The 12,800-nt window shown below is 34.3% G+C and overlaps 1 protein-coding gene across 4 annotated transcripts in view; it reads right to left on the bottom strand.

Annotated features, from left to right (window-relative positions):
• Positions 1 to 10,173: 10,173 nt before the first annotated feature.
• The window catches only part of LOC129575724 (homeobox protein slou-like), an 8,573-nt gene continuing 5,946 nt past the window's right edge, over positions 10,174 to 12,800 (bottom strand). For all 4 annotated transcript variants that reach the window (XM_055459693.1, XM_055459694.1, XM_055459695.1 and 1 more), the window contains 4 exons: positions 11,935 to 12,100; positions 11,715 to 11,838; positions 11,573 to 11,598; positions 10,174 to 11,230 (listed from right to left, as the gene is read on the bottom strand). In XM_055459693.1, the coding sequence (XP_055315668.1) occupies positions 11,038 to 11,230; positions 11,573 to 11,598; positions 11,715 to 11,838; positions 11,935 to 12,100 (509 nt within the window). In that variant the 3' untranslated portion in view covers positions 10,174 to 11,037. The remainder of the gene's footprint in view (positions 11,231 to 11,572; positions 11,599 to 11,714; positions 11,839 to 11,934; positions 12,101 to 12,800) is intronic.

Raw genomic sequence — 12,800 nt, 5'->3', positions numbered from 1 at the left:
TTCGACAGCAGCTGTTGCTTGCGTGCATATTAGACTGTACGGAATTCACTCGATTCCAAATCAACATAGCTTGTCTTATTCCTTGTGCCCAACAGAGTTGATGCGCACTCATAGCTGCCGTTCGACAGCGCGCGTCGCTTACGACGTGTCTCGTGTGTTGTAAACGCTTCTCTGTCTGGTTCCGTGTGAATGAAAGAGACAAACACTGTGCGCGAGAATCGATACATGAACGAACGCGCATCACAGCGAATATGCACTAGACTGTACGGAATTCACTCGATTCCAAATCAACATAGCTTGTCGTGTGTTTTATATGCTTCTCTGTCTGGTTCCGTGTGAATGAAAGAGACAAACACTGTGCGCGAGAATCGATACATGAACGAACGCGCGTCACAGCGAATATGCACGCAAGCAACAGCAGCTGTCGAACAGATCTGTTCACCAGCAGCAAATATATACGCAGCAGTTTCAATGCTCTGCAAAATACACTCACCGATTCTCTAAAAATATTAAATTTTAATGGTCAAAACTTAAATTCTGTAAACACAAAAAATTAATTCAGCACTAGCACAAAACATGTGTATGCCTGTGGACTCTCTGTACTTGACTGAAACATGTCAAAACAATATTAACAAATGTCACAATTTGGATGCTCTTTCAAATGACATATAGGTTTAATAGTGTAAGTATTGCCCGTGCCGAGAAAAGGCTGGTGTACCGATTCGCCCCACCTTACCCTATGTTGATTTCATTTTGGTATTTGCTAATGAATGAAATATGCATCACGATTATTCCCAAATAAGTTTCTACTTCACAATGAATCAATCTCACAAATCGGACTCACAATTCCGAACAACAAAAAGAACAATATAATTGACTGTCCAGTCAGTCTATCAAATTATAGTTTCCCCAATCTACATGATAATTGAATCCGTGAGCATAAAAACGTATTACAATAAAAATCGCCGATCAAAACGTAACATAGATTTTTTGGCGTAACATACCAGTGTACAATTTGTTCCGGATTGAACGAGTAACAAATAGGTGTTTCGCTTTGTTCGGCGACGTTTTTATGCGCACGGGTTCAATTAAACAACATTGTTAGAATTTGTGAGAGTTAAACAGAATTCTATCACAGAAGGCCGAAATTCAATATTTATAAATAATAACAAAAAATTTAAAAGAACAACGCGCAAATTTTAAAATAAGCTTCAGAAGAATAAATAAAACAAGTGACTAAATTTTTTTGGTGTGGCTGAACCACAAAACTCCCAATATATATGTATATAGATAGTATGTGGCAATTTTTTTATTGGAACACGAGTATGCTTCGTTAAATTTTCGAAGAAAAACACAACATAAGCATTTAGACAAAAAACAATAACGTCATCATGAAACTTTCAGAATTTTTTATTGCACCGCCCCGTTGCAAGCTCTATACACGAGGTCCTGACATTTTTTGACTTGTAAATTGGTCTACAGGAAACATTTCCATGTAAACAAAATACACAGGACCTTATGGTGACTGGAAATATGTTTACAATCAATGTGGCGTAGTGTGACTGCCCCCTAATCCCATTTGGTAAATTGCACTTTGTGCTCGGGTATTCGGTGCTTTGATACGAAATGTAAAATGAAAACTCAAATATAACAGATATTTAGACTCAATTTTTCTTATCTCCTATTGTGCGGAACGAATAAAAGTAGAAATTGGTTTTCCACCTAATTTCGCGCATACTTAGAAGCAGCGAAATATTCGAGATCATCGGGTCTGTTTAACTTGATGCGCAATATTGCATTCAAACTATTTGGCGTTAAACGGCTCCGATGAGAATTTACTGACTACATAACATAAAGATGCAAGAAAAAACTGTCCAAGTGGAAATTTTCTGCAAAAAAGGTACGTCAAAATCAAGAGTTATTTTTTAAAAGAGGTTTTCCAAATAATTTTTAAATACCGTTTTGTTCTAATTTGATAAAAAATGGAGAGAGGGAAATCAAAATCAATGATAAAAAGAACAAGAACTACAGATATAGCTACTTTTAACACAGCATAGAGCTTGAAGCATAGCATAGATGCATGATAATGATTGTTTGGTCGTTTCAATGTTTCAAAATATTGCAATAAAAAATCCAATAAATCTAAATTTGTGACATTGTTTCTAAATTTTTACCCAGGGGTAAATCAGACAAATTTCTTCTAGGATGGGAGTAAAACCGTAAACCCTCCCAGCATGCACGTCTGATTAGAATTGTGAATGTAATTGCGGGCGCACCATAGGCAATCAAATGCAATATTATATACAGAAATGAAAACTTCTTGGCGCTCTTTTTTGGTGGCGCAAAGGTTTTTTGGGGTGGCTGAGCCTTGAGAGCCTCTATGGACGCTACGGCACTGAATGAAACTGAGATTCAAAACGAAATAATAAAGTTATCTCTCATATTTCTCATCTGATTTTCTTTTCATTTGATTCACTTCTTCTCTAGGGGGACACGAATCTTAAATGAGTGAAATCAGAACATTATTCAACGATAATAGGAAAAATAGAAGAAATTAGTGAATTTGGTTTGCCAATGTTAACGCTTATGGACGTATTGCTTATTGTTCACAAAATCGTCCCGTTAAGTCTCCCATAAGCGACAGTGTAATATGCTTTGCAACGGATTTTACTAGAAATAATAGCACAATATTAGTACTTTTGCACCAAAACTAGAAAAATTAGGTGCTTTATGTCAAAAATATATAAAATTGAATGTAACTAGACTCTACTAGTGTCTCTTCCCTAGCTTCTTCTTCATTAATATAGAAGGACTCAAACTTGGTTTTGATTTTTTTCGAAGACCCAAATTATTAGTTGTATTTATCGGCTGACACTTGATATATTTGTATATAAGTCTGGTGAAGTTCTGGTGGAAGATAGGAATTGTTTTACGTTGCGGAAAATTGTATTAACCCTTAATTTGAAAACAAAATGCGCATTTTCTAATTTAGTTTTCAACACCATAGCAATTGTATGTGATGGTTTAATGACAAAGATAGAATAGTTTTTGTTTTGTGGTTCGGAAGTTTTTCCTATTTTTATAGCGCAAAAAATTGGATATATATTTCTGCACTATCCTCATTTTTATTATTCTTTGACGCATTGCGTGCAGAATTTAGATTTTGAATAAAAGATCGAGTTAAAATTTAAGACTCTGAGAGCAAAAATGTTATGAACATACTGATTATGACTTTTTATAAATTTGAATTTTGCGTCCAAATGATGAAAGATACCTCATGGATGACTGCAGTAAATTTTTCCGAACATAATTTCCCGCTAATTCAGTTTCACCCAAAATCTAAGATTATAAAAAGGTAAAGTTTGCTATATAACGTTTTTGCTCTGATGAGATTTTATTATCATCAAAATTCTAATAAATGTCTTGAATCAAATTTGAAGTGAGTAGGCGTTCAATATTTCCCATTGATAGGTGTCCGTTTTATTCTGTCATGCTAAGTATCTAAACCCGAATAAAATTCTAAATGTACATTGAGAAAGGTTTTTATTGCTATGGAATCATCATGGCGTTTATTATTTTTACTCTTTATGCACAATATTTATTCGAAATGTGGTGGATATCAAATTCAGCATGAACAATGTGTGCAAATGGTTGAAAGTGAATAGCATTTTAGATCAAATGATGTTGACATAAACAAGATCCCAAGAGACATTCCAGTCGAAATCTAGCCGCTTTTACGCAGTCATTATATACATACAATATTCTTACAATATTGCAACATTTCATATAGTTACACGCATAAAAAGTAAATGCTGTTGCTGCAGAAAAGAGAGCAAGCACGATGCTATGGTGTGCTGTGGGTTTGTTCGCGTTTTGACTGAGAAGGCACATCGAAATCCATAAGGGAGTGAAAAAAAGTATACAACCGCAATTTACGTTCCTATTAAATTATAAGTTAACAAAAGTATGTATCATCGGCCAAACATAAAGGGGAGGGCGGCTTTTGTCAATTTTAACCGATAACGAATCGCGCAACAGCGGCGAAACACACAACAGCATTACCATAGTTAAGTGTAGCGATGAAAACAGCGGCTTCCAAGTGAAAGCAATCAAAGTAACAGTGGGTGAGTGTAAAAGTAGTGTTTTTACTAGAATATTAAATCGCCCCAAAAGAGAAAGGACAACCAACAAAAAGTATATACACAGACAGCATGTTGTGGGTTTCGTTGAATTTGTCTGCATGTACCAATTTTCGGTGTTGCGTTTGGTTTTCAATGTTTTTTGCCGTTTATTTTTTCGTTCATTGTTTGGGTTACAGTTAATTTTTGAGAGGAAAAACCAAATCGAATAAACAAAATGGCACACAATTTAAAACTGAAAGTTATTATCTTGTGAAACGACATATGCGTATACGCGTAAAAGTAGCACCCCAACGTTTTCGAGCAGAGGGGTAGTTACAACTTCATTGATTGCATCATATTTTACGTGATTGAGGTGTGAGCAGCGGGTTATAAATCAAAATCTTTTAACATATCATTTGCTCATAAGACTTTCACATTAAATGCCAACACACTACGCTCTACCACTACGGTGTATCATTTACAGTAAATGATTTGCTTGATACTTTAGCATGTCTGCTTGTTTATGCCTTTATCAATAAATCTAATTTGTTGTTCGGAAATATAATCGACATTCATTTATTTTTAATGTGCTGATTGCGAACATCAGCACCGCAACTTATTCTTGTGTTAATTATATTTCTGAAATTGACGGCGACAGCTAGCTACATATCAGCATGGCGCTATTATTTTGTATGGATGCCTAAAAATACAAATTCCACGCGGACGTTTTTTATTACAACAATCTTGAAAATGACTTACAAACAAGCTCAAGAACAAACATTTTCCTACTATAATAGTGATAATTTATTCTTTTCATTTTTCTTATCGGAATAGAAATGAAAATTAAATATTGTATTCATTCTCTCATTGTAATTTACTTTTTTTACAACCTTGGTTTATACCGTTGTAAAATGATGAACGACCAACAAGAAACTCTATGACGTTCGATTGAAGATGGTCGAGAACACGACACGTGAAGAAAAAGTTTTCCTAATCTAAAAAAATAAGTCTCAAGTAATATGGCATGAACAAGTAACGCTTTCCGGCAACGAAATTACTAAAAATGTATGTCTAAATGTGTAGCGCAGTGTGCATATTTTAAAACTAATTCATAATAAAATAAACACATAAAATTATGAATATACCACTTGCTGATTGATATAAATGCTTTGAATGGAGCAAACACAAGAGAATAATTTTATGTGCAACACATGCAGTAGTTCCATTCGTAATTCGTGATCGTATTTGTTGCATTTCATTTGTAGCATTTAAAGAATTGATTAAATTTTAACAAGTCACCAACATGCTGGTGACAAAAAATGTTCATACGATTTGTAAAATGGGACTATCAACGCACTTTAGCTCATGTTCAGTCTTTTTTCGTAGCTCATTTGTGAAAATAGCGTATCATATGTAGAACATGTGTCATTAAATATGAAAACAATGAACATAAAGAACATTATACAAACGGAAACAATCCGAATGTGAAATGAGTCACTCATTAATTGCATATTTCGATCGCAACCGAATTATATGAAAGTCTACGGCATCTAAATTGTATACGGAAAACTTTTTCAACTCACATCATCACTCTATCATATATTAGTGTGCTCTTAGTATCAAATTAAAGGAGATGTATAAATAATTTATTCAGCACCAATTGAAATGATAGAGTTCACTTGAATTTGGGCTCAGACCAACGTTTGAATCGTTTGGGGTTCAAAATCAGCGAATTTCTTTGGCTTAAGAGTGTATGTTCTAAGTACAAGCTTGCCAATCCGATAAGTACATGTATTCACCTCCTATCGTCTATGTAACATACAGCCTATGTATGCGGAATGCGTACATTCTCAAACGCATACCAACAACCTACATCCGTACATGCTGTACATGGTTGTCATTTGTAAGATTCACCACCTTATCGAATGAATTTCAACCAAATAATTGCTACACATCCAGGGCTTTTGTGAATGAGATATTTTTCTCTTCAGTGACCGAAGGAGATTTGTTTAATTGCTTGACATTACTTTAAATTAAGGTTTCGATTCATACTTGAGTTGTGCTGTATGTCTTGCCCATTGCCATCTTGTTATTTTCTATCGTAGTACTTCGGATTCATTTTTGCATCCATTCGTGTTTGTCTCAGTTGCACCATGTAATTTATATTGCTTATCAGTAAATTGGCAAATGTTTGCTCCCTCATCAATTTAAAGCCGTAGTACATTTGCGGTAAAGGTAGCATTCTAATTTAAAACTAAACGAATGCTAAAACATGGTTTAATATAAATTGGGCATTAATACAAAATGATACATCAAAGCGGCATATAGTCGGGCTCCACATTAAACGCGTAACTTGATTAGCAAAATTTATCAAACAGTATTTGATGTTTGGCCAGAAAGGGACATCAAAATTTACAAGCAACAAAACAAATCGGTGGCCTTGCCACATTGTAACATCAATGCATATGAATTGATCAGAAGTGAGTAGATTGATCGAACTCTTAGCCAAAAAAATAAACGAGCGTCGGATCTAATTTACATTAAAATCATTAAGCATTATAAGGTACTTACGGGATGTTCGTGTTCGTCCTGAAATAGCTCAGACACCAAAAAAAACTTCGGCAAAGTGCATTTAAATGTGTTTGGAAAATAAAAAGTATTTTAGCCATTTCGTATACTGTGCGAATATGTGTATTTATATACTTGTGGAACGCACACAAAGTGCAAAGTGGCAAAGCCAACGCCTGAACTAGAACGAGAGAGAAAGAGAGAACGACGAATAGGGCAAACAATAACATAGTCGAAAAAAGTATTTTCGCTACATTAAAATTTTATAAAGAATACTTTTCCATCCTTTAAAATATGTGTCACATGCTATTTTTCCCAAACATCACTTACTCACTTATGTGGTATCGTATTAAATATATAGAAGGACGATGGTATTAACGAAAAAAAGAGGAGTAGAGGCGAATTGTCACCGTAAACAGGAGAGTCATTTTGATTTTTCATGTGTTGTACTCTTGTTCGCTGTTTAAACTCATTTTTTCCCTTGATTATCCGAAGTGCAGCTATCATTGTGTGTAATGGAAACAGTTTAAGATGCAAAGATCTTAAGTCTTTAGTACTTTTTGATACATAGCTCTCTCCCTCTCTCTCTCTCTCTCTCTCTCTCTCTCTCTCTCTGTCGCATATTGCCGATTGTAACCGGTTTTTATTTATTTTTTCTTAGCTGTGCTTCCATAGTGCTCGACTGCTCATTGATTTTCACCTAAAAGACTTTGTGAAATCTAGAATCATGATTGGAACGCTTGAAGTCTGAATAAGATGAGAGCGTAAAAAAGGAAAAGTTCAGACATACCAAATTCATCGAATCCCAAACTAGAAGCTACACTTGGGGATGAGTAAAAAGGAAACACAGATTATCGAAAAGGTTAATGCTCTGCACACACACATCCCATTGACTGTATATGTTCCATTTCCAAAATCAATTCAGTTATCCATGGTTTACTTCATTTTTTCACACCATTAAATTAAATGTATTTCATTTTCGACAACTCCATTTCAATCCACATTGCATGCCACTGGAGCGTTTGTGATGGAATCATGTTGCATTTGAAATGGAAACCAAAATCAAAATCGAAATTACAATTCAATGACCAATTTAATGTCGTACGCAACACTCAGTACTATGCACAAATACATGTACCTATTTGACATGGTATGGATGCTCATAGTATCGGGTTTGGGTGTTCGGTTGTTGTTCGATGATGATACAGCGAATTGAAAAGATTGGATCAGCGATTATATCTCGAGTAAACAAAAAGTGGTAATCAGATCAGATGGTTGAGGGCAAATATTTTCTCGAATAAAGATGAGATTCTTATAGGAACCGGGATTAGTTAATTTAATACAATATTTTCGGCAAATTTTCTATTTTCATCCATACACAAAAACGTGTCACATGACAATCCTTGAAACACAAGAACAGTACAGATACGCCCCGAAAAGAAACCAATGATTGGCATCGTGCGCAAAAAAGTACGATCTCATCATGTTGTGGTGTAATTTTTATCGAATACAGTCCGCACACAGTTGATTTATTTGTGTGCATTCAATCTCCGAGAACAATATTTTCACTGCAAAACTGATCGATGCTTTAACGCATTAAAAACGTTCGTTTGGCAGTTATTTCTAGCTGAGATTTGAGAAAGTTGTAGGGGAGTATCGTTAAAAAAAGATATCATTTACGCTGGTTAACGTTTAACACTGTTAGAGCTGAAGTGACAACGTCGTGTGTGCAGCACGTGACTTATTTTTTTTTAAATGCATTCAATTTCATGGTTAAATCATTTTATGTGATTTTCTCATTATTTCTGATTGGATTTGTCCGCAATCCTCAAATCGTTTGGCGACAACAATGCACTAAGGCATTCTGGCCTCTAAAGTAGTAACAGTAGTTTGGTAGTATATTAGCACAGTTGGAAAATGAATGGGAAAAAAAGAGAAGCATTCATTACGGATAAGTGACATGGTGGTTCAGCAACCTTACCAAAAATGAGGAAAAACAAATGAGTGTAGGGCTGTGTGTCTTATTCCGCCTTGTGCAAGAACATCGCATAATAAATTATTGGCGTGTGGGAGCAAATTATGTCACAACAACACCCAAATATATTTAATCACTTTGAATGGGAATTTAAAAGGAACATAATTTGCGCAACTTCCAGATTGAAACCGTCTCATCGATCGATATTGTCTGTTGATGCGTAACGAATTGACATACCATTTTGGGACCAATTCCACATTTCTTTCGAGATGCTCAATTAGAAATCTTTTTCGTTTATAGACGGAAAATGAGAAGCATTTTTTTCTTTGATAATTTATAGAAAAACAACAAACGACCCACTGAAAGCGGTGAAAACCAATAACGTCGAGAACAAATCAAAGCTAAAAACTTATAATTTTTTTGGTCAATTATAATTACTGAATTTTTTTCTTTGGGTGTAATAAGTGAAACGAACGCAACTGATTAATCAAAGTCGAAACAAAAACATCAATTCAATATGCACCTTTTGTAGATGCGTGATGGGACAAGTTTTTGTCCCCGTACTATTTTCAACCCCGATATCTTATTCTGGTTTCGTTTGTGTCGCATGTGTTCTTATTTTCACATAAATGTATTCAGGATTATGAGTTCGTATTCGATGTGTGCTCGCTCGTGTCATTGCCTACTGAACACTGCCATGCGTTTCGTATAGCTATAGCTTCAATACCCAAACGAATCCGACGAATTTAACGATAAAAAGACATATACCCCAATGACGGAAACAAATTAAATGAAGTCAAGTGTAAAATTATAAATTTAGTTCGCACTTTACAAACAAAAATATTCAATTATGTGAAACGAATTTATAATCGGATTTCCAAATGACAATGGATGGAAGTGAAAGGAAGGCAACTGAATTAAAGTCGAACGGAGAGAACAAAAAAACGAGAACATTGTAAAAGAGAGCGAAAGAGAGTGACAAATACATGCACAGCGTAGTCATATAGGGAAAAAGGCGGTTGAGAATGGGAAATAAGTAGTCCGTATACAATTGTTTATGTCGCAAAATTTTTAATACATACACAAATTGATGCTACGCCATTGGTAAATAATTGACAGTAACGAAATTCTAGAGTGAGAATATTAATAATTTAAAAAAAGGGATCATTCATCCGACTGTCAACCAATTGAAATATTATTTAATCGTTATTATTCTTGTTTATTTTGACTTCCTCAGCGATTCCCTTTTTTTTTTAGCATAATGACAATTTTCAAAATAATTGAACTGAAATGGAATCAAAACATTTCTCAAAACGAATGAACTCACCTTTTAAATGTCAATGATGAAGACTCCTCATTCAAGGAAATCTGGAATTTGGGCTGCATATTAAATATAATTTAATGCTGAAACTTCAATGCTCAAATATGAAAATCAGAGAAGAAAAAATTCGACTCTTTAACAAATGAATTATTGCACACAATTATTTTCATTTTCTTTTTAGGCAATTGAATCGCAATTTTATTTTGGTTTCATACATATATGAAAAATAAACGAAAAAAACGCTAAAGTACTTGAACATCTGAACATACGGATTGTATAACCGAAGATAAAACGTAAACCTAAAAACGATAAGTCTGGATTCCAAATTCGATTCACTTGTATGTTAATTTTCAATCTTTCTGTCACCAACTGCAACATTCTTTACATTTTTACCGCATTCCAATACCTCTGCCACCGCTTCATTGCCCAGGATAAACTTTCTTCTATACAATTTGTTTTTAGTTATGATCTGTTATATGTATATATATATGTATTCATATATATATATATATATATATAGATATATATATATATGTATATATATATCTTCGTTTTTTTATGTGTGTTTTCCTTCCGAGTAAACTCGCTTGAGATTTGTAAAATTGTTTTTAACGGGATTTATACAATTGTGTAAACGGTTTGTAGGTGTGTGTGTATTTCCTTTATGTCTCCTCATATATTCAGTACCAACATCAAACATCGATGTATGTCATGTTGTATAGTACATTATAATCGGAGGATGTTCTTTTTTGTAATGTATAATAATTTTTTTTTTCAATTTTCAATGGTTGATCACAATTATACAGGACTTTTCAATTAAAAACTTTTCATCAAGTTGAGTCATTTTTTTCGTTTCTGCTTCCCTTTTTCCTCACTTTCTCTCTCTCTCTCTGTGTGTCTCTTTTTTTAGTTCGCTTTCGATGTTTCTTCCTTACTTAATGTTTGTTCGAATTATGTAGATTTTCTGTGTTGCTTGCACTTTTTTCAATTCAGTCACTAGCTATGCTTATTCAATTTTGATTCGAACTTGCTGTTCTTTTCACTGCCCCCACTTATGTGTGTGAATGTCCCAAATGATGAGCACTTAAATGATGAAAATACGGTCCATAAGGAGGATAAGGTACAGCATGTGGATAAAGAAGACCTCCGGCATAGCCAGAAGGACCAAATGCACCACCCGATGACGATGGCGGCACTGTCGGACTATTTACATCCATACCCGGATTCTGCTTTTTCCATTTTGTACTGTGAAATGTGAAGACAAAACGAAAAAACAGTGAGCCACAAATTTTTTTTTTGCACACGTGTTGACCTTAACCAACAGCCTTACGAAGAAACACAAAAACATCATGCCTATTGCTAGTTAAATACATGTTCAGATTTTAATTCTTTATTGAACAGGAGGGAAGACAAGAAAAAAATAAATTTTTCTTAACATTTTCTTCACGTGCCGTTCTTGTGAATTCAAAAACAATTCTTGTGAATCTCTTGTGAAATTTAGTGGTGAATTTTGTATTTGAACGAAGTTGGCTAGAAATGTAACAAAAATGTGCGATTGTGCCATCGTTATAAAAGTGGTGTACTTACCGGCGATTTTGGAACCAAATTTTAACCTATTTCCACAAACAAATCGAAATAAAAATGTAATCAATTTCAAGCATCAGTAGAAAAAAAAATTCATTTTAAAAAAATATGTGGCTAATTTAAAGTGAAAATAAATGTTTCTTACTTGTGTTTCAGTAAGACTAAGACTTAATGCAAGGTTAAGGCGTTCACACACTGATAAATATCGTGTTGTTTTAAATTTATTTTCTAATGAGACCAGTTGTTCATACGTAAATGCAGTTCGGGCTCTGAATGGAAATTAAACAAAATATTCGATTTTAGTTACATTAAATTATTTTGCGTATAATTTATTTTCTTGTATTTTCTAAATTAACCAAATCTACCGTCTTGGTTTGGAGCTGTTTCCGTGTGACTTGCTTTCGTTCGAGCTCCCACGTGAAGTTCCGCGAGAACCCTCTTTTTTCGAATCTGTCTCACTGGTTCGATCATCAATATCGCTACACATCACATCATCGCATTCATCTTGGTCATCGTCATTAATGTCAGCCACTAAACCCAAAATAGTATATTCATTTTCACTCATTAATTATTATTGCAGTATTAGCGGTGCACAAGCATGGAAGCGTGCATTGTGAATAAATAAACGTATGCGGTTGACCATTTTGCATTTTATCTAACCTTTAAAAATATTATCCTAAAATCTAAACGTTGCGAAAAAAAAACCATTGAACAAAACAAAATCACGCAACTATTCGCAAGTTCATTTAACTGACATAGAGATGCGTGCTAGAGCTAAAGCGGAACTAATATTCGAACACGTAAACCGGCAAATTTAAATAATTCCACAGGATCAATGTTCAGCAAATAGTACAGCAATGAGTTGATTTCAATGTGCACCATTCGGAAAACAGCGAAAATACGACAGAACAGTGTTTTTGGTCATGGATTTGAATAAAAAAAAACACCAAAAACGTGGAATCTCCTATGCAAAACATGTAGAAATGGATACGACTGGAATTTCTCCCGCCGTCGTGTTGGCAATACTGATCAACATAAATGTTTGAAAAAAATTCAACGAACCGATGGACGAATGACACACGAGAGATTCGTAAACATCCGAAACATATATGAATGGGCAAGCGGAATAATGAAACGTAATTCTGTTTTTAAATGAAGTGCCTCTGAGAAAAATTTTCAGTAAAAAAGCCCCACAAAAATATTGTCTGAATAAGATTTTCATACAAATTTT

This window comes from Sitodiplosis mosellana, unplaced genomic scaffold (genome assembly GCF_009176505.1).
Source record: "Sitodiplosis mosellana isolate CC-2019 unplaced genomic scaffold, AAFC_SMos_1.0 Smas_scaffold_6167, whole genome shotgun sequence".
In the NCBI taxonomy this organism is placed as follows: domain Eukaryota; kingdom Metazoa; phylum Arthropoda; class Insecta; order Diptera; family Cecidomyiidae; genus Sitodiplosis; species Sitodiplosis mosellana.
This window is presented reverse-complemented; position numbering and strand designations above follow the sequence as displayed.